Source organism: Alligator sinensis, unplaced genomic scaffold (genome assembly GCF_000455745.1).
Source record: "Alligator sinensis unplaced genomic scaffold, ASM45574v1 scaffold131_1, whole genome shotgun sequence".
In the NCBI taxonomy this organism is placed as follows: Eukaryota; Metazoa; Chordata; order Crocodylia; family Alligatoridae; genus Alligator; species Alligator sinensis.
The window spans coordinates 7,149,098-7,172,518 of record NW_005841830.1 but is presented as its reverse complement, the minus strand read 5'-3'; the positions used below and the strand labels follow the sequence as shown (position 1 = coordinate 7,172,518).

The 23,421-nt window shown below is 38.9% G+C and overlaps 1 protein-coding gene across 1 annotated transcript in view; it reads left to right on the top strand.

The window, feature by feature from the left end:
- The window catches only part of CAMKMT (calmodulin-lysine N-methyltransferase), a 373,030-nt gene that overhangs the window by 305,909 nt on the left and 43,700 nt on the right, over positions 1–23,421 (top strand). The window contains exons 5-7 of the mRNA XM_014519498.2: positions 2,334–2,388; positions 3,439–3,502; positions 10,327–10,393. Coding sequence (XP_014374984.1) covers positions 2,334–2,388; positions 3,439–3,502; positions 10,327–10,393 — 186 coding nt within the window. The remainder of the gene's footprint in view (positions 1–2,333; positions 2,389–3,438; positions 3,503–10,326; positions 10,394–23,421) is intronic.

Below are 23,421 nucleotides of genomic sequence, written 5' to 3'. Positions count from 1 at the left end.
GTAGGACACCTATGGTTCTATTGTTTTGAGTGAGGGAGAAGGATTTGGGCTATAGAAGTTTCCCTTCATCCCCCTGTGAACATGAGCTGCCTACAAAACTATGAACAACTTTCTGAACACGGCATGGAGGCAGGCTGAAGCAAATAGATCTGCCACTACTTTGATTCACCAGCCATTGATTCCTGACTTTATAAGGAGCTTCACCTTGCTTCTGCAGAAATAGACTGGAGCTTCTTAAATTTTATTTCTAGTGTCATTTGGAGGCTTCCTCTGACCCTTTCTCCCCACAGATATATACCCAATGCCCAACCCAGCTATTTGGTTTGGTTCAGTTCCCCGAGTTCCCCACAGCTGCTACTGTGGCTTCTACTAAGAAGTGCTACTGTGGGTGTGCATCATAGATCATTCTGCTCCATTTTTTTCCAAAATAAGTTCTATACAAGTCCCAAATTCTGGGCCTACAGAATCTGAAAACCCAAATATTCCATTAAAGCCAATGGCATTTTACTTAGTCATCACTTGATAGGATTAGGCCTCCTAAACAATCAACTCTGAGTACCTACATTTTTTCAAATTTTAGTTCTCATTTTGTAAAAGTCACCAAATACGTATTTGCTCAATAGACTGGTATGATTCCAAAAGAGCTGTTAATGCTTATCATGCATGTTTGAATAAGTGCTCTCATATATATGTGTGTACATATATTATGTATTTGCATGATTGGTTCCATAATACATTTTAAAAAAAACCCTGAGTGCTTGCTATATTTACTGCCTGGCTCGTAATTGCTATAAAGGAATAAATACCTATTAAATGCAAAATGTAGTTTATAAGTGTTTTTGTTAAACACCATACCTGTACCATTAAGAAAAGCCAAAACCTAAAGAAAAACAGAGAAAAAAACTGACAAAATAATGATGAGGAATTTATTTAAATCACAAGGTGCAAAGAAATTCAGAATTTAAATAGCAAATTTCTAAATTTCTTTAATTTCCTTAATTACATTTGGGTTTTTCTTTGGCTCCAAATTATGCCAGTCCATAAAAGGATGATATTTACTGCTCTCTCATAAAACTAGATTAGTAGACTTTTTGCTAGTAAAGTGCACAATGTTTGAGAGAAATCCATCCCATCCCCAGATTGAGTGTCAGATTATACAGATTATAGAGATACAGCCTAGTCCATAAAACTCTGCTGGGGTAGTGGACTTATTTTTTAAACAGTGCTTACATTGATGTCTGTGAAAAATATTTTCCTGGAAAAAACATAATTGGAAATTACTTTAATGTGTTTGCAAAACACATTGAATTTTCTTTTTTTTTTCCCACCTCAATTTCTGTTTAGTTAAAAAAAAATCTGTCAAAAACATTTCCATGGAAAGTTTTCTGTCTGCTCTAATCATTACTTCCTTCAATGCTGGCTAATGCAGTGTCACCTCCCTATCCCTTACTGGAGTTGGAACATGCCATGGAATTGGAGATGGCCCCAATGCAAGCCTTTTTTCGATGGCTCCACCTACTCCGTTCCCATTATGCAGACTATCTATGCAAAGTACATTTCCTATACGTGGATAACACGTGTGTTATTAACACCTATGCACAATAGGCTAAGTTAAGAACAGCATGTCGGATTAGACATTCAGCCTTAATGCTGAGTTCTATTCCTTTCTGTATTGAGAATAGACTCTTGACATTACCTTACCTTAGTTTTCAATGGTTTAACTATATGTTGTTACAGTGTTGCTTATAACAGCACTGCTATATTGTTTGTGGGTCACTCACAATTTTAAGTGCTAATTGAGGGAACCGAATGCTTCCTGTGTAATTATTTTGTGTAAGGCATGCAGCTTGTTTTAAAATGTATTTTAATTTATTAATATATAAAGTATAGATACAGCTGTGTGGACAGATGCATAAATAATATTAATTTCTCCATTTACTTCTTTAACTGTTTTTGCAAGAATGAATGTGGATTAACATTGTTATCCTTTCCTAACAATTATCTTTCGCTACTCTAGCTAGTTTAGTTCTAAAAGACAGCGCCATTGACAAGGGGAAAAAAGGGAACCTTCTCAGATTTTTCAGCTCAGCGGTGGTAATGTTGCACTGAACACTAATGAGGGAACCCCCACTGATTTGCCTGCTTTGTGACTTTTCTATTTCATAATTATTTTTAAAACGCAAAACGACATGAGGTAGCCTAGTCATGTCTCTACAACTTCCTGGTAGCTCAGTTCTTACTGCAGATGGCAATTTGTTCTTGTAACATATATGTCTTTCTGACCATTTTCATCTAATTTGTATGGGTTCTACCATTTCCTTTCTCTCTTTCAGGGACCTTGCTGTGTGTGAGCTAGGGGGTGGCATGACATGCTTGGCTGGGCTCATGGTAGGTCTTTTCTCAATTCCAATCCCTTTCAGAGAGAGGAACAAAAGAAAAAATGTTCCAGTGCCTCCAACTGCTGGGTCAGAGAACTGTCAACAGCATCAGCTGCGGTCAAGCTGCAGAGTCTTGAGAGACCTTCTAGATTGACTTGCTTTCGTATCATATTGATTTTATGGTTGCCTCGATGAGCAGAAACATTTTACCTCAGTGTAGTCAATATCTCTTGTTGTGACATTCCAGGCCACGTACGGTCTGTCTTTCATTGCCATAGCTGAAGCATTTTTTTTTTCAGATTACAGTCCCATTTGCTAAGATACAGGAATAGCCTGGCGAATCACAGTTGGAGCACCATGATATAGCTGCTAATGTTTTGCCTGCATTATTACACCAACAAACATGATCCAGAGCTCTCGGTAATTAGATTCTTTTGAATTAGATTGGCCATTCAGGAGCGTCGTTCACCATTCTCTGGGTTCTGAGTCATGTATTCAGGAGATATTATGTAGCAGTGCAGTGCATTAGACAAGTTTTTATGTCTCTACAAATAAAAGCATATTGTTACACTGATTGGCATTTGACAAACCTGTCGCTCTTATACAATGTGTCGAGGTTACAGCCCAATGTGCGAGCATGTCAAAGCTCACAAAAAAATTACCCTTACAAAGCCATCTGCCTGCAATGCAAAGTTATATGAAGGGCATCAGGCAGTCAGACAGAAGCAAGCTGAAAGGCAGAGTGACAGCCTTGTATGATGGCTCTACTAGATAAACAGAAGCCCGCAAATGAAAGCCTCTCAGAATACCATCATCCGCTGTCACAATGCAATTACGGAACAGAATGATAGCAAGATAGAGGCTCCCGCAAATGGAATGATAAAAGTATTGACTGATTTGATTGAATGATTAAAATAATGCAGACATAAAATGAAAAAAGATTGAAGATTGTTACAGAGAAATAGGTGAGGAAGCATGATACTGAAGGCTTGTCACTCCTGTCTTCACTTCCACACAGACAAGCATATTTGCTCATTGTTTGCTGTGCTCTTTTTTTCAGGTTGCTATTTCTGCAGATGTCAAAGAAGTTCTGTTAACTGATGGAAATGAAAAGGCCATCAAAAGTATCCTTATTCAGATAGAAAACTGGTTTGTTGTGCTCATTCCTTTTTTACTGGCTGAGTAACAATTGATATAAAGAAAGACAGCATGGGGTATATTAAAAAAAGTCTCCTCCATAAGTAATTAAAAAATGGAAAGATAGAATTTCTTGAACAGAGCTACAATTTTCCCTGTAATAAATTCCATACTTTCTTCTTGGATTAAAAAAGTATATGTTGGTTACAAGAAAGCAGCAAGGTACAGTGATAAATATTTGGCTAATGGTTAAGTGCTGAGAGATTCCATTTTTATATGTTTTATGTTATAGGAAGCACATCAGCAAACCAAATAATTAACTCCCCCTTGACATTTATTCTTTATACTAGTGAAACTAGATCTTTTTTATACCAAGTCTGCTTTCAGATATTAATCTTTTATATTATATTATACACAATACACATGTACTTCCTAGTGCTCACAGTGTATATTATTAAATGCCTGGTACTGTGATTACTGTTAACTTACACCTGCCTATAAATTATCCATTTATTGTATTTAATCGTTATCAGTTTTGAATTATTTCTTCTAACATTGGGGTATAAAACTAGTCTCTTCCGTGTTCTATTTTATTTTATTTCTCATATTATTATGTTAGAATAAATTGCTGTTATGCCATATGAATGTGTACACACAGTTCTGAAACTGAAATGTATTTTGGTTAAGCAAGAGAGTGAGTGAACATAATTTACGGCAGTAAATATCTACAATAGCACAAGAACTGATATTTTTAGTGACTGTTAGTAGCTGTTGGAAATTGAGAGAAAAAATGGAAGAAGGTATCTGTTTACTTCTGTTCCTTAGTAATTTTTAAATTTGCATTTTAAGGCAGACTACTTGTTCAGTTTTGACTACTGTAGCATCGGAATTATTTTGATTTATGATTTATATATATGTGAATACAAGCATATTGTGTACTTACTTTTTCATTAAGTTAACCTTTATTTAAAATGCGAAAAGTGAAATTACATAAAACTGTTAAAACAAGAGACATGGTACTGCAAGAATATTAGTTCACAGCCCACTTATAATCTTAGAGGTAACACTGCCAGCTATAATCACCTAAAATACTTTAACAATTTCATGGAGAAAAGTAGCCAATCACAAATCATATACTTCAGTCTTGAAAAAAGCCCCATGAATCTCTAAAAGACACAGATTTAAGTCATGACTAATATGTCTTTATGAATGAGTTTAATGCTTCAGTATTGTATTATTTGGTGTAGTTTAATGTAACATACTATACTATATCAATTATATTCATATGACATTGTGGGGGGATATTTACAAAAATAATCTCCCCCCATCCCACAGTGGGCAGCGGGGGTAGGAGATGTACAAAATCAAAATAGCAAAATAAAGTGATGTTTGATAAAGGATGCTTGTTTAACAAAAATGTCCCTTTCCCCACACAAAGTTTCATGTGGGTATAGTAATCACCAAGTTGGTAAACACCTTGTTTAAGAGATTAAATAAACACATCTGAACTTCTACCAAATTGCCAAAGTTCTTCTAACTCAGGGGTATGAACTAATATGTGCTAAAATTATTCATCCATTGTATTAAACAATTAAAGTGGTTTTGTTCCTCAAAAAGAGAACTGTTAACATCACCCAATTAAGTCGCTTATGTTTCCATAATTTATTTAGGAAATATTTCACATTTCCTAAAATCATTCAAGAGGTTGTAGTCTGTATTCAGTTTATTAGTCCTGAGAAGTGACTGATGAAAGACTGCCACAAGAATTTATTTCTTTTTTTTCTTAACATTTGGTACTCTGAAACTCAGGATTCAAAGTGCTTTTATTGTGCTAGATTTACAATGGGTTTAATATAGCAGGATGCCAAAGTGCAGTACTCTAAAAACTTTACAGTGCAGGTGGAATGCATTCTTAAAAGTGTGCAATAAAATTTATGTTGTATTTTATGTATTTTATGGACTTCACTGATAGTTTTATGATCTGTCTTATGGTAATTTTCCTTTTGCATTCTTTCCATTAGTTACTAGATATAATACAATTTTAGATCTGTTACAGCCACACTGACCTCACTGAAATCAGGGGCCTTCTGTTTCTGCAAATGAGAATAGAATCTGCCCCAAAATGTCCAAAATAATAGAAGTAACAATTCATTTCTACCTACTTTTACTTTTTTATTCACCTGTTTTAATAGTTTTGTTGACTGAATCACATGAAAATGGCTAAAATAGTGTTTTCTATTTTGGATTCTGCTCTACAGAAATAATGTCTAGTATTCTGCTTTATTGTTTAGGTATTATGGATTAAATAACCTTGTTTAAAAATTACTGTTTACATCTTCCCTTTAAATTTCTTAGGAAACTTAAATTATATGCCAGTCATACTATAATATCCAAAAATTACTTTCCAAAAACTAAAAATAGTTGTCAATAAAAAAAGGGGAAAAAATCACTGTCAGAAGCCAGGAAATCACCAAGCAAGCCTGCTAATTATTCTTAATGGGCAAGATGAGCACATTAAGAAACAAATGAATACATCAGTGAAATGTAATTGAAAATCGACCTGGCAATAGTGCATTGCATCTGAGAATCTGCCTTTGTATCATCATCATCATCATAATTGTTGTTGTTGTTGTTTTCACTATTCAGTGAGATTAACAAATGGCCTTGCTTTGTCAAGTCTTAAGCTTTCGAGGATCTGATTTTACCTTAATTTTTACACCATTTATCGTATTTTCCAAACTGTTTAATTCTATTTTTGGCTGTTAGATAAGGAAATCACTCCGTATGTTGTAAATGCTAATATGAAGGTAGTATATTGAAATATTACATGACTTGCTTAACATACCAACCACTTGTTTTAACTTTAATTTCAAATCTCTCTTCACTGTGCATTTAATTTGAAGCATTAACTAGTTTTATATAAAACATTCATATTTGATAGTGAATACTGATCCTATGATGCAGGGGGTCAAGAGATTTTAAAATGCTGAAGATGGTTCATTTAAAAAAAAGTGTCACCCTGTCCTTGATTCAGATCATTGTGCTCATCACAGGTAATCATAGATAAACTGAGTAATAGATCATATAGCATATGCTGCAATACCTAGGAGTAAACTAGTGAAGTAAAGATTGGTTTATCAGCTTAAATCAATTTATCACTGATTTTGTATGGATGTGTTTAAGTGATTCTGATTATTTTGATAGCAACACAATAAAAGGAGAAGGTCAGCATTTTACAAGAAACTTAAAGAGATTAAGTAGATCACTTAAATGGAAATCTCTCCACACTTTGGGGTAATATAGATCCAGATCTGTGTTTTGCTGATGCGTTACTTCTATCTGATGGATCTTGTCCAGAACTTCTAATCTCCAAAATATCCTAAAACACAAAAAACATTCCAAACAAAATCAAAGTTTTCAGGTCAGGTCCATTTCTAATAAAAATGGCCATATAATTCATTACTTTATGTCTTAAGTCTGTTTCACATGCACCATAAATTGGCAACTAACTTCCACCAGAAAGCATCAGTAATACAATGTGCTGAGACAATACCTTACAATTGCAATTGAAATGCAGTGGAATGTGTGGATCTCTCAACAGCCATGGGAAATCCAGGTTATAAAGGTCAGATGTTACCTTATTGCCTGAAGATATGGGTTTATAAATTATTTAGAATATATAGTGTTAAAATTTTTGCTAAAATTGTAAACAGATTTCCTGAATTAAGTATATAAAGTTACTTCACTCTAGCTAATTTATTTACAGTGTTACCTCTACTAACAAAATAATATATTTTGCTTATGAGAGTAGTCATGTTCTCCTTCTGCTCCATGGATATATAGTGTACATTCTGATATTTCATTGGATGTGGTAGAAATGCTTTACAAGGTGCATCTTGAGGGTAGGGAAATCAAGTTAAAATAGTCTTTTATAATTTTCAGTTGCACGTAATAAATGTCAATGGTCTTTTCTTCTACATTGTTAACGTAGAAGATTTTGCTAAAATTTTGTGCACTAGCCATACTCTTAGGTAAGTTAATCATGTGATTTTTAAGTTAAGCAAATATAGAGATACATTATAGTGGTAATTTTTAATTAACAAAACATCAATTATTTCATTTGCAGACAAGAAATTTGCAGTAAAGGATACAATGACTTGTTTGTACTTCAGCAAAATCTTCCTTTAGAAGCATGGGTTCAATTTGTTCGTAAAAGCTGCCTTCATGAGTACACTTCTTTACCAATCCACACCTATGTTGTCTGAGCACCTTGCAGTGGTTTGATTTCTCCATGCTAATTTTAGTGGTTATGTTGAGAAAGGAAAGAGACTAATTATTTCTGAATGGGAATAGTATCTACTAGGGAGGAGACCAGGTCCCAATATTCGTGTTTTACACGAATCACTGAAATCTGTGCAAGTTGAAATGTGTTTTTGTGTGTCCTGTCATGGTCCCTCAATTACCTGCTGTTAGTACCCTTTACTGCTGACTACAAGTGTCCTTAGTCTTGGAGAGTCTCCATTGCTATAAATAGATTGGATACTGGTCCTTTTCAAACCCATCAGTGCTACTCCTTGTTTTGATTAGTATATGAGTGATGACACAGAGCACTAAAATCTGTGTTTAGAGCTTCCAGAGAAAAAGAGGCTGAGGGTCTTGTTACACATTACACTGTGAGCTGCTCAAATGTTGATCGGTGTTAGTGCTAGCTCGAGTTTTGAGCAGTCACATGTCTAGGGCAGCAGGGGCCTGGAGGACTGAAAGGTAAGAATCTGCCACCCTCACCACAGATTTCCCCCTGCCCCCTCTGCCTGCTAATGTCTGCCTGCACTCTCTCTCCTAGGGGAGCAGGCAGGGAAGGGTTAACTTTGCTGATGGTCCCCAGTGCTGCCAAACTGCTGGTCTTCACACTATGCCCAACCCAGAGAGCAGCCATGGCCATGGCTGCTCAAGTAGGTTAACCCTTCCCTACCTACTCCCCTGACCAGACAGTTCAAGCAGCCACAAGTGAGCAGGAGGGCAGTAGTGGGGCAGTGCGTAGGTATCGAGGTTACTGGGGAGGATGGGGAGCAGTGGGCCTGATCCAGGCCAGCATGAGACAATGGGTGGGTGGCGTGTTTATACTAAGGTATAGTTTAGAGTGGCTACAATTTAGTGTAACACAAGCTGAGTAACACAGATCAGAGATAATCCTGCCCTGGAGTGGTGTAACTTTGAGCTGCATAACGAGCGCTTAAAACCAGTTTCAGGTGTTACGGTGCAGACAGTCCAGGTGTTAAGAGCTCCAGGAATTACCCTGCCAAGAATTACAGTGTAACAAGGCTCTGAGAATGAAGCAGAAACATCCCTCCCCTCCGCTCCTTAGAAGAAGGAATGCTATGTATTGTTCTCTTGTGATCAACTGTGGCTGAGAAACTCCAAGTAGTTTTCAAGAAAGAGAAATCAAGCCAGAAATTCCACTGCATTACATGCCAATGTATTCTTGCTGTATGCTACATTTCCTACAGAAAGTCACAGCACTAAACCTGATGTGTATGTGCTGGGTCAGGAATGGAAGTCAAAACCATGAGCTCTTGGAACTAGTGAGCTAGTGGCCCATGTCATTGTAAAAGGGCACCACAAACTAAATGGGGCATTATGAGACAATGTTGACAGTTCTGCATCCATAATACTATATTAACTCAATGTTAAGATGAGGTCCCCCCTCCCAATTTAACAGGGAAGGAAAAGACCCTCATCTCAGAATGAATTGTGAGGGTGGTGGGGGAGGGCAGGCAGCTGCTGTGGCTTGGGCTCCAGTGCCTAAGTGGTCAGGACCAAAGCTGCCTGTCTCTGCCCCCACCCTTCACCACCTCTGCTTCCCACCATCACCCCCCTACAGCCCCTTCTCTCATCTTGGACCTCCTCTGCCCCAGGTAGCCTCTGCTCCCCTGCCCACCTCTCTTCCTCTCCAGCTTTACCCTTGCACCAAATTGACGGGCTCTGTACACACTGCAGCCTTGGGGCACTGGGCATGGCCCCAATCCAACCCGCACAGCTGCTGTGTGGGTGGGGCTGGGCTCAGTGCCCCAGGCTAGAATAGGGATGGAGCATGCAGGTGCAAAGCAGAGGCTGAGCAGGGAAGAGGGAAGCAGAGGCTGGGGACAGGAGGGGTTGGGGGGAAGCAGGAAGCAGAGGCTGGCGGGTTGTGGAGAAGAGGCCAGTGAGCAGAGGCCAGTGGGGCAGGAGCTGAGGCTGGAGGTGGGGGCAGGTAGTGGGCAGGGGCAAGTTGCTGACCTCCCAACAACACCTGCCTTCCCAGTGTGTGCCCCCATGTAGTGGTGGAAGGGAAGAATTAAAGGTGACCCTCTAATAATTACGTTCTATACCTGGAAAATTATAACAAATTTATATTTTTTTCATGTATAGAATCTAATTATTGGGGGGTTGCCTTAAATTCAGGCTTGTTAGATTCAAATAAATATGGTATATATCCACAGTTGCCAGATAGTTGTGCTGCTTTTATTGTTAAATTGTTAGCTTTCTGTTCATATACATAGATGGAAGAACCTTTGTTTCAAATAAAACACAAAGGTGGAAAAATTAAATAAAGGGCAGACAATGAGCATGGGTAAAATGATGAACTGCTGGTCCAGATATTTCGAGGGCACTATAAATTAATTACTTCTAAAAAGGCTCAGTGTTGGCTCAGATTAAAGAAAACCAAGCAGGGAAAAGAAAGTAAGAAGATATTAAAATTGGGAAATGTACTTTGGATGAATCATTATTTTCATGCTAATTTAATAGATGTTCCTTAACAAGTATGTTAAAGATGTGAGTGACATCATCAGAAGGAACCAAAATGAAGGAGTATTTAAGGCTCAAATAGTATCAAGCTGGTAAGATAATTTTAAAATTGATTGTTTGTATAATATACATTTAATCTAAATGCAAAAATATTAATTATTAATTTGATCGGCATGGAAGATAACCATGCACTGTCAGTGAGTCCAGCCAGTTCTTCAAGAGATGGGTGTTTATGAAATTAAATGCAGTTATTTAATCCCAAATTCTAATACCACTATCTGAAATTGTATATAAATATGTGGGTGTTTCCATATATGCTGAGAACTCTGGAAAAAATTCTAAATCCAAATTTGGAAGTAGTGAAAAATACCTATCCTTGAACTCAATTCCTTTTTAGCAATCAATTACTTCTTAGCAATTAATTATATTGTATACTTTAGAATACAATATCATTAATCTTGGCTATATTTGACATGGCATTTTTCTTCTTTTTTATTATTTTTTTAATATATGGAAGGTCTCTCTTTAAAAGGAGGCTGTTAATTGTGTGGGTGAAAATTGGCAGTTTGAGAGGCAGCATGTTCCACTATGTTGGATGTAAGATTAGGAAATAGGGTACATGGTACGTGGGAGACTGTGCTTTATTTGTACAAGGGACTGAGGATTAGACAGATCTAGAATAAGGCTACTGAACACGCTCAGAAGTGACTCAGATGTCTCACTACTACCTTAGTTCTGTTGCAGTTATATCAATGCCAGGAGACACCTAATCACCTCCCAAATTCTCAGTTCATTAGGTTGCGTTCAAAGCATGACTAGCAAATTTTTGATGCTGAGAGCATGCTTACAGTTTAATACAAAACACAGCTAGGGGCAGTATTAGTGCTGACCTTTTGCCTTTTAACTTAAAAGTTAGAACACTTACTCTGGGAAGTCAGACAAGATTCAAACCCACAACTCCCACTTGCCAAGGAAGTTAACCACCACACTTTACCCCTCCTGGTGAAGTTGACCCAGTGTGCGCCAGGAGTGCAAATTCATTGGGCCAGATGGAGGATTAGCAAGAGGGAGTGTGGTTCTTTATGCCAGTGGTTATGGCACTCCCTAGAGAGAGGGGGAGTCCTAAATTTTGTCCCTTGCTCCCAGAATTATTTCTGGGCTTTACCCAATGACTATTCAGTGTAAAACACATAAGCAGCCCTTGGAGTAGTGACCAGAACCAAGGATTCCCCTCTCTTAGATGAGGACCGTAACTTATCTGAGGCTATGATAAAAGATCATGGGCAGAAGAGCCTTCACCAGCTGCATGGCTGAAAATCAGCAGTTTGAGAGGCCGCCTGTTCCACTATTTTCCACACCTGCTTTCAAAAAGTGGCCTCTGCTCAGCTCTTTGAAAGAATGGAGAGGATTCTGAGCTCTTGATCCCAAGTGGACAGGGCCATCTTCCTGCTGCCCTGAACCAGCTGCTTGAACTTCAGACATATGCCCTGGTTAGTGTTGCCTGATGGTTAACTCAAGCCAGCATCCCACTTTGTATGCAAGTTTTTGGATTGTCCTTTTGAAGCACCTATCCCTCCCCAAGGCTTGTATAGGGAACTTAGACTTTCAACTGTACATTTGGAGTCCACATTGGGGAAGGTCTGTGTAGATGCAGTGCAGCACCGAATTTATAGGTACATTTTGTTTTATAGGACCTAGCCCTAAGAGAACCAGATGCTGTTGAAAACTTTACCGCAGGGATTTTGAGTTCTTAACTGTGCCAACTCTTTCACTGTGAGGTCAAAACCTCTCTTTTTGCTATCACTTTCCCTCACTGTCAAATGTGGATGGTATTTACTTACCTGACTGAAATATGGGGGAGGATTAGCTAAAGTATTTCAACGTTCTTACTGGTGTCACTGCAAAATTGCTATATAGTTGCACTTCTAGTGCTGAAGTAATGTTGTTAAGATGGTCTGGGAACTATGCAAGAAGCAATCATTTGCATGGGTCGCGTCTTTCATTGTACCAAATGCATGGTTGGCCTCGATGTAGACAAGCTTTCATTGACTTCATGGTTCACTATACTATACCTCATACTCACTTATCTCTGTACTTCATAGGTGATAACGACCCTCCAAAACTATCTTATTCTTCCATTTTCAGGGTTTTACTTCAACTCTCTTGTCTGTTGGTTACCTGGTAATTTCTCTTCTGTCCTCTTTTTATTTACCTATGGATTTTTACACAAGCTTTTCTTCCATCTGCTACTTAGTGTAGTGTTTGCTTCTCTCCTGGAGACCTGAAGGAGAGAACTCAAAAGCTTGTCTGCGTCTATCCCAACTATACATTATACATATATACATTATATACATATATACATTATAATCTGCCTGGCAACTGACTCCCCAGCCCAGCCTCTGGCTTGTTTACTTTTCATTCCATCCAGGAAGAGCACACACCAACTGCTGAAACTTCCTTAGCCTGACAAAGGGTTTTTGAACCCGAAAGCTTTCTTAATAACTATTCTCCAACCATTTGGGTTGGTCTAATAAAAGATATCAAATTCACCCAAGGAACCTTGTCTGCCTCTATCCCAACTATGCATTTGGTCCAGTAAAAGATATCACCAACAAGAAATCTTACCTCTTTGTCAATTGTATGATACAATTGACAAAGTAAGAACAAAATCCTGGTCACACTGAGTCCAAGGAAGGTTTATCATTGAGACCACAAATTCACATGGTGTATTCTTATTAAAAATGTAATTAGAAATAGTGGGTATTGAAAGCAGCTGAGAATTTGAAATTTGGCTTGCTTTGACTACTACTGTTGCCAATTTTTGACACATTCCAAATTAAGGCTTGTCTGCATAGGAATGTTTTACCAGATAAATCAGTCTAGTTAAACCAGTATAGTTACACTGTCATAACTCCCTATCTAGATACTCCTACTATGAAATAAGAGTTATAAATATACATGTATTTTCCGGTGTAACTTAAACTCCTTCCAAAATGACAAAACTAAACTAAAAGAGCATGCTTTTATACCAAAATAAGAATGTCTACCAAGAGAGTTATAATGCCTGTAGCTTGAATTCCTGTCTGAGCTTATACTGGTGTGACTTTCCTATGTAGACAAGCTCTTAAGGTAGAGCTGTGTAATTGATAGCTGGAAAATATTTACATTAATTGTGAAATAATACAGAGTCTGGAGATACCTGTGCATCCTCATAAGTGCTTGCTGAAGAGATAATATATACATTCCCCTTTGAAAATATTTCTGATCACAGACCTTAAAGATTCTGAGCACCTCCTGTAAGTATCTTCAAGGTCAGATACTCTTGGGAGGGGCTCCTTCTCGTGGTATATCCCTCCTCAGAATGATACATTCTGTAGGTTTCATATTGCCACATACTTTGTATAGGACTTCATCCCCTGTCAAGATTTCAAACCTGCTCTTTTAGATATCAATCAAAAGCACATTTTCTACTTTCTCCTCATTTACATTTATCTAATGCTTAAGGTCATTTGTGATCATTTGAGTGTATTTCAGCATATGGAATCAGTGAATAATAGATTTCAGCTCCATGCTGTGAAGGAAGATTGTGTTTTTACAAGACATGATGTTGTTTACTGGGTGTTAATAATCACTAATTAATAAACATCTCTAGACTTCTAGAATGTTGCATTTTAAGGGATAAAAATGTCAAGTGTTTAACTTATTGAGTGCAATAGTATTTTCTGGCTTATCTGTGCAAGTAAAGTAATTAAATTACAAAAAACAAATTCAATATTATACCAAAATACAGGGCACTTTCAATATACAAACTATTCTTTATTTTAGTTTACTTCTACATTCTTGAATCTTTTCTAGGCATAGCACCTGTTTTGTAATGTGTTGTATAACATCACAAATACTAATATGACACTCTACATCTCAAAGTTAATGGCCATTTTGCATTTCTTTCACATTAATTAAGGTCAGCTGCTTCTTTCAAATTTAATTCTAAACTCTGTTTAGGCACTTGCAAAGTAGTTGTGGGAAGGATCAGTCCTTCAGACTATGTAATGTTGTATTAAGGGGATCCTAACTGAAACATATTTGATCCCTTTTCAGAGCTACCAGGAAAAGTGAAAGAACAGGTGTAATGGCTGCAGTAGCATTATAACCACCCTGTTTCCCTTCCTTCACATTCAAGCATTAGTCACTTAATGCTAGTCTAGAAAAAAGGACCAGATATATTCTGCTATGTGGAACAGTGTTGAATTGACCCTGGGAACTGGATGTAATGAATTAACTGTACATTAAGCAGAGAATGCAGGTGCCTGAATGACAGACACAGGGATGGATTTAAGTGACCAGCTCCAACATGACTGCACACCAGAAAATACCATGTACCTTCTCCCCCACTCATGTGTGGTCATCTAGTTTCAATCAGTTACAGGTAACCATCATTATAAACAGTAACTCCAGGTATTTCCATATTGGCCCACCTCTAGGATTCAGCAGACTTCTGAATCCTCTCCCCCACAAGTGTGAGGGGCAAAGATTATACCATTGTAAACCAAACAGTCAGTTTGTTATATCATATATTATAATACAAATATATTCAGGTAAAAACTTACATCAAGGATGGCTGTTATGTTACAGTTCTATATTTGTAATGCCTACTAGCATACTGCAAATTCCTTATTGGTACTTATTTAAAGTAGGTAGTAATAATACCCCTAAGTTAATGAGGCCAGGATTCCAACTGCTTCAACTATCTGTTTTGGATTAGATGTTACCTTACCCAGCCTAGGCATGCCTTGCCCAGGAAGACAATTCAAATTGACCTGGTTAGACATCTAGGGTCCCCAAGATCCAGTAGAGACACTTTCCTAAGCTCAGATTTACGGTTCATGTTATGGTGCAAGGCTCTCTTTACAGACAAAGGGATAATGTGAGCACTTTCAGCAGGTGCCCTAAAAAGCCAAGATTCTGTGGATAGGTAGATGATGAGCAGATGCCAGGTATGCATTATTTCTGAATCACAGATACATAGAAGACCTTTGTACACCAGGAGCTATATGAAAAAGTGCCCACAAGAAGAAGTGGCTCCAAGAAAGGACGAAGGACAGTCTACTGAAACAATGAACACATGGACAAACTCTTCGTCTTTCAGGGAGTCAGGGTCATCAAGTTATCCTATATTAATGCAGCAGCACCTTAGACCAAGAAATTGAGTTACCCTTACTTCTACCCTTTCCTCCACACAATCATCTCTCCTTTCCTTTTGCCACCTGCACACTGCAAAGGAGCAGGACACAAGTCAGGATCTGTCTGCCACAATCTTAATAGATTCAGACAACAGGAAAGGCAGAAGATGCTGTGCAGTCAATGTATTCTGATCATACAAACAATACAGTCTTATTCTGCTCTCTCAGATTTGTGTGTGAGCAGGCCACTTCATCTGCAAGCTGCTAGCTCAAAGTCGAACCTAAGCACAGAGCTAGTCAAAGCTTGCTAGGCAAGACAGAGATATGCTGTAATTTAGCTGACTGCCTACAGCAAGAAGGGTAACCACATCGGTGCCCATTAAACACTGCCCCTTAAGTGCAATTCACCATGAGTAAACTCCACCTTGGTTATAGGTGGCTAGTGCAGTGGCCAATTAGATGCACTCATTGACCACAAGAAATCTCAAGCACATGCCACAGATGAGAGAAGTAACTGATTGAAGAGGTCAAAAAAATGAATGTATTCATATGAGATAATGCCAAGCAATGGCAGCGCCCTGGATGTTCAAGCATACCCCACCAAGTAAGATAGAACATGGGGTGAGCTACTTGACTGGATCAAAGTGATGAGGTGTATGCCAGGGGCCTGGAGGACATTGAAAATAAATTATGACTTTTCTATGAGCAAAGCAAGGCCACCCTAAAAGATGTAGGTAGGAGATCAGGGACAGGGGGAAACCTACCATCAAGAGGCATTGGTGGATGGCTCCCTTTCCAAGGTACCAGAGATTATGCTCCTTAAAACTGTAGTGACTGGAGTGGGAGACCTGGACATCTCTAAATATATGACAAAAGGTCTGTGGTGAACATACAGAGATGACAGCATATCTGAACTCACTAGCAGTTGGTTGACAGAGTAGATAAGGTAAACTGTCCTTTTGTGGAACAGGCTTCGCGGGTCTCAAATGACATGCAAGAAATTGAGCACCCTGGTCTTTCTTCTCACTTATTGTTTGATCCCCTCTGCATCTAGAACAAGTTTAGAAAGTTCTCAATCTCTGATTCCAACAAGAGTCCTTTACTTGGCAAATGGAGGGTATATTCATGGATATCTGTGTACCTTAGAAGATGGAAAAGATAACTGAGGAGTTTTCCTTTTTTCCTGCATTGTCATGTGCTTACTAGCCACCACCAGTCTTAGAATCTTTGGGAATTGTGCCAGGCAGTAGTCTTCTCAAGTATTTCCTAGCAGCATGGCTGAATCACTGAGGAAGTCAATTAATTCTGCAACATGAGAAATGATGGGTTCTAGGAACTGATCCAATAGCCTGGAAGCTATGGACTGATTTCATACTTCTCTGCCACTACCCTCTGAAGGCTAAGATAGCCAGGCCAGTGCTGACATACAGATATTGAGGTAGAAAAAAATCAAGTAGCATATGCCATTTGCAAAGGACAGAAGTTCTCAATTATTTTAGAATCAAGACACCCCTCAGAAAATGCCAACTCTTAGCTTTCACTCATTTTTTGACTACAGAAAAATAATAGAGCAATTCTTCTATTGCAAAGAACTCAGAAAGACCCAACAGGTCAGACATGTTTTTGACACCATGAATTTCCTGTCTGAGTTCTCTGGGTTTTTCTTATGAATCTTGTGTAGGTAACAGTGCTAACATTGCACAGCACCCTGTGGTGCCCTTAAATCGAACTTGCAGGAACTTGGTCAAGAATCTCTGCCATAAGATGTAGCAGAGATTTAGTAAAGCTTCTAGTGTGAGGCAGTACATCTGCAGAAAGGTGCCCAAATGCAAAAAAGCCTATTAGACACACAGGCAAATCTATGCTGAATCAATGATTTTATGGAAGTTTGAAGTCCAGATGGAGAAGCATACTGCATGTAATGAGTTTTTGTGCTTCTGGTACAGAGCTACTTTGAACTGTTCTCATTTTTTGAATGGCTGAAATGTGCCTAAGTACCTTTTATTCATTTACTTGAACCAGTCTGAATCCTGGCTTAGCTGCTAATGGGTATGTCTACATGTGTGCCTGACTATGCAGTTGTTACTTTAGCAAGTACTAAATGACCGCCAGTACTGTGTAGTCCCGACACCACACAGGTTGTTTCTGACCCTACTGCACAGTAGCAACAAGATACTAGTCAGTAGTCATTGCTACTTGTAACAGGGTTCCTGACCGGAGCCCTGTTACTTGGGGAAAGTCCCCACAGCTGGCAGTCGTGATGCCTGTGGGGGGGAGATTCCCCACACCACTGGTAAGCCAATGGGACCCAGCTTCCAGGAATAAAGGAAGGGCGAGGCCCTGGAAGAGATGCCTTTGGGCACCGAGAGAGAGAGGGAGAGGTTGCCCAAGACCCCAGAGAAAGATGGCCCTAAAATGAGGAGCTGAGACCCTGAGAGATGTGGAGAAGGGACCATACAGCTGCCAGATCAGTAAAGACGCCCAATACCTGCGACAGAACTCCAGCTGCCGTGGTGAGTTAGAAGGGGGAAGAAGCCACAGGTCCCGGCAGTGACAGGGTGAGGCATCCCACAATAGAGGCGGTTCCCGGTTGGGACCCAAAAGGGGAAGTCGGCAATGATCCTGGAGCAAAGGGGTAGACCATCCCGGATCCTCGGTGCTGGTGCTGGCAGCGAGGGAGCTCCCGGAGATGAGTCGGCACAAACCACGGAGAGGCAGAGAGAGACGCGGCAATCCTCCGCCACTAATGAGACAATTAGCAGGCAATAAGCCGAGCCCAGGCGGGAGCAGCTCGCACCCAGGGGGACTGGGTCAGGACTGTAAGGTACCATTGCCCGCAGAGGCGGAACACCTGGGACTGCTCCTTGGCCGTAATTGGTGCAGGATAGAAGGCACCACTAACGCAAGCTGCTAAGGAAGTAATTAGCACTGTGGGACTCTGGCCAGTACTTACCTTTAGAACTGTGAAGCCTGCGATCCTGTCCGGAACACAAGGGTGACTGAGGGGGCAAGTGGGACGGGCCACTGTAAAAGAAAGACGAGAGAATAAAGCACCTGGAATCACGTAATGGGTCAAGCGTTATTACTTCACGGCTACCTATTAACATTCCATCTCTTTCCTTCCTTAATAAGATCAAAGTCGTGGCAGTAGAGAACCAGAGGAATGGGTGGTGCCCCACAGACCCGATAACATTACTGCAGAGTAGTGGTGGCATCACGGTTCATGCCCACTGGCACTACATCACCATATTGATGAACTACATCACCAGAACTTGTTGCTGTGGTGATGTAGCATCTCATGTAGACATAGCCAATAGGTATTTGCTAACTTTAAGAAAATTATTCATGTTATATTTCCTCTTAAAAAATTATTCATGAACTAACTTAATTTGCTGTAAATCTCGCCATATAAATTACACTGATTATATCAGTGTATAACTACCCATCACCATATTTTCTGAGCATATTCCTTAATTAATTGGCAATAGCTAATAGTATTGTCATAGTAGACTTCATGAAGTCTCTGACTTTTCTTTTTCATCTGTGCCTGAAATACCAATTGAAAGGTGCAGTGGTTGTAAATATCATTCTAGCTGTGATGCAAGAGTATCAAAGAGAAAGGTTTGTAGTGTTTTCTAAAAGTGAACAGTCTCAGTTTGCCTAATCTATTGAAATTTGTTCTTCAGTCAGAACTTTTTTCCCAAGATGGCTGAATCAGTTCAGAAAAGAGGAATCTTATTAGTGTAGTGCAGTGATTCTCAACCAGGGTGTCACAAGATCCTAAAGATCTTGGGTGATTCACAAGAGAAATCCTGAGATTTCAAATAGGAATTCATGGCGTCACAAGCATTCTGACCTGTCATGGTCTTTCTGAATTCTTTGCAAGAGAAGAATTGCATCATTATTTTTGCATAGTCAAAAAACAAGTGAAAACCAAGAGATGGTATTTTTGTGCTAAATTAATATCTGAAGAGGATAAATAATCTTTATATTCTGTTTTAAGATGCAGAGTAGTGCTGATGCTGCAGTTTTGTTTTTTTTTCCAAAAGGAATAAGAAAGGTTGCTTTAGAAATTCTTTTTCCTCTTATCAGGTCCATAGAATAAAAGAGTGCACGTATGTTCTCTTTCTTTATTTCTTTCTCTCTTCTATTCTGCATGAAGGTGCTGGGTTTACTAAGCATCATCCTGTAAAGACAGGAGTTAGGGACCTATCAAAATCATGGTTTTGTGGAAATTACAAAATCTGGCATTGCCTATGAAATCAGGCAATGCCTGTGAAATTCGCAGGAAAAAAAATACGGAAAATAAAATCTGGCTCCCCAGAGGGAGCCAGCAGTCTTTGTGGTGCTGTGGCCCAGCTATGCAGACTGCCAGTAGGCAAGGAGAGAGGGGAGCTGCTGGCACAAAGGGGAGCCCAAGATGGCTACCGCCCCTGCCCCTCACCACCGATTGGCTGGGCTGCCTGTCATGTGGCCCCCACCTCCTTCCACCAATTGGCAGTGAGAGGCAGGGCCATATGATAGACAGCCTTCACAACCAATCAGCAGCAAAGAGTGGGACCACCAGGGTCTCTCAGCCAGTCAGTCATGGGGGGCCCTGCTGCAATCAGCCTGCGAAAATGGTGATTGGTCCTGGAATCTCCACTTGAAATCAGCCAGCTGCCTCTTTGAGTTAGGCAGACCCCTAGATATAAGACGTTAGTGATTATTATTTCTATTCCTATCCATGCATTTCCATAGTTTTAGCTATCCTTTACTGGGTATTGCTTCCTGTTGGCTGCCAATAATACTAGCTTATCAACTTTCTTTCTATATCATGCCCTTTGTACACCATGCAAAGATCAATTTTTCCTGTTTCTGCTGTGCTGCTCCTCTTCAGCAGTGCTTTCAACCAACTATAATCACAGACAAAGGTAAAATGGGGTAGGCTTTAACATTTGAAAAAATGATATTAGAAAGACATAAAAGAATCTTGTGCAAGGAATAAAGACATTAGTGCGTAATCACTGAGATTGTTACTCAAATCCTGCATCCATTTCTGATGTACACATTTGAAAAAGGATATTGAAAAATTGGAGAAGGTTCAAAAAAGAGCCATACGAATGATTCAAGATCTGGATAATGTCTTACACTGAAAAAATTCAGGAGCTCTACTCTACTTACTTTACCAAAGAGAATTGATTTCCAAGTATCTACATGAGGAGAAGATATTTTTCTATAAGATACTGCTCTTCAGTTTATCAGGCTGACCTCTATACTAAGAAATTACTAAATGAAGATCTTGTTAAGCAGGAAGTCCCATTCATTACGGTGAACACTTCTGGTTTTGATATCCATGTACTTATGAAACTTCTTATCTACATACATCTTTTCTGTTATCTCCTCCTTTCCTTCTCAGTTCTAGTGAGCTTGCCCATCCTTAATGTTTGCTTCATATTCTGTCTTTCCTGTCAGGTATTCTCCTTTGATTCTTTTCCCTAGCTCCTCGTATAGTCTCCTGTTTTTGATATGGCAAATGCCCACTGTCCTTTCCTACAATTTTCTCCACACGATTCACTTGTGGAAGCCTTGCTATACTGATCCTACCAGTAATGTTGTGCCTTTTCTAACTTGTGTCCTGAAATGCTGTTTTTTATTGTATAGTGATTATCTGAATTTGAATAGATAAATCTGAGAACCATCCATCCTGTGCATTTAATGAGTCATGGGTTCTTTGGAAGAAATAGTGTGTGATATGAAAGTAAAGATTGTCTTGTAGTGCATGTGCACAAGGGGAAAATGAAGGTTGCATAGACAAGCTTAATTCTGGCATTTCTTACCTTTTAGTGCTTGACTTTGCAACCCCATTAACATGCTTTTAACACAGTTATTTTTGTATAACATTTATATACAATGTATTTCTTCACTTCAATACATCCCAATGATGTTCTTTTTTTATTGTGTCAATTTCTGCAGAATTTATGTGCAGAACTTGGCATTTTTTGTGCAAAATGAATAACTGTATTTTACAAATGGAGTATTTATAGTGTGCATGCTTTTGGTGTGGGCAAATGGTGTTTTACTTAAACAGATATACATTTATTGATCCACAGTACATATATATACAAACTTCATGAGCATAGCTAATCAGCTGGTATTGAGAATGTGGCTATGTGAATTGTAGTGATAGTGAAGCATATCTATGCATCTCCTCCCTATTTTTTGCCCCAGAAAGCCTTTCCTATTAATGTTTATGCTTTTGTTATTTTGATACAATTAATCCATTGCCATAATGTACATAGTCATAATAGTTTACAACAAAACAAAGACAAAAAAAATTAATATTTTTACCGTAGGAGAAAGTTGAGAATGAATTATTTTCTCATGCATAGTGTACTTAGTATGAGTGAAAATCACCCCCTGAATAGGGTGAACACAATATTCAACTTTTACAATCCCGGCAGTATTCTTCTGCTGTATAGGAGTGAATATTCCTGTTCAAAAACATTTGCCAGTACAGCTTTGAAAAGGTAGCCCTAGAAGTTTTACTGGTGAGTGTTCATGAACACTATAGGAGGTAAATAACTTTGTCCACTGGCTGGTGAAAGTAGTTTCATGGAGAGCCGAAGAGAGGAAAAACAGCAAGGCAAAAGTGGCAGAAGGGGAAAGAGGAAGAAGATTGTTGGATGGGGAAAGGTTGTGTTGTATTTTCTCAATTTTATATTTCAAGTGTGTAGAGAGAAAAGAAACAAGAAAAAAGGAGGGTTTGAGGAATTAGTTAAAAGGGCAAGAGGCACCTGGAATTGCAGTTGGGGGATGTAATTAAGGTAAAGAAATAGAATTGTTTGGCTAAGAAAATGGAAGAACTGAAAAAGAAAGAACAAATGTCCTTGAAGAAGCCAACCTGGTCACCAGCCAGAGATCAAGAGTGGAGGAAGAAGATGTTGGTGTTGACATGGAGTAAGCATAGGGAGAATGGAGTTTGTAGAGTATGAGGGAAAGAAGGAAAAGAAGAACAGGGAGAATATAAAAAGCATGCAAGTAGAGGAGAGAACTGAGAGCACATGAGAGACAGCACAGTGGAGTAACAGGCCTGGGGGAAGAAAGAACTTTTGGGTTAAGTATAATAAGAAGAGCTGATATTTGGATGGAAAGCCCAACAACAGGCAAATCAGAGAAAGAACAACATTTTCCAAAGACCATGCTGAGTGAACAGTCTACTTGGTCAGAGCCATAGCCAGGCATTTTTACAACCAGTGCAGGCCATTTGCCAAGTGCCTTACTACAGATTACTTCCATTTGATAAGTGCTCTACTGTGTGAGGGTGCCTGATGCCAGGGCACTTCTGGCACCGCCCATGCTATGATACTGTTCTTGTTGATGTGAAATTTGAACCAGACCTACAGATACAGCCTCACATATTTTTACAAATATTGATGCAAACAGCTTTAAAAAACTAAAAATTAAATTGCCTTAATAAAAACAATGAAAGGGGGACAGGGGAAGGTCTGAGGCTGTTTTCCAGATGCCACCTGAAACAAAGCTTTATTGTTAATTACTAGGACTAGTGCAATTTTAAGCAAGTCATGCACTGTGAAACTAGTGTTATAACTACCATACTCCTCCAGTCATTGTAAGAACAGTTCAGGGGAACTTAGAAATAGTAATAATTTCCATTATCAGTGTGCTTTTTTTTTTTAATGAGTATTATCTATTTCTATCTATTCAGAAGCAACTGCTGATTCACAGAAGGTGAGAGAGAACTCAGTATTGCCCAAAATATAAGAAACTGCTAAAATAAATCACCTTAAATGAACACCATGAATGCAGACTGGAGTGCTTCACTATTGTAAGAAAAATGGTGTTCATACTAGTGGTTTATTCTCCAATAATAATAGTTGCTGCATGGAAGAGATGCAGTTCTATCTACTATAGCTGACCTTGCAGCATTTGCCATTTTT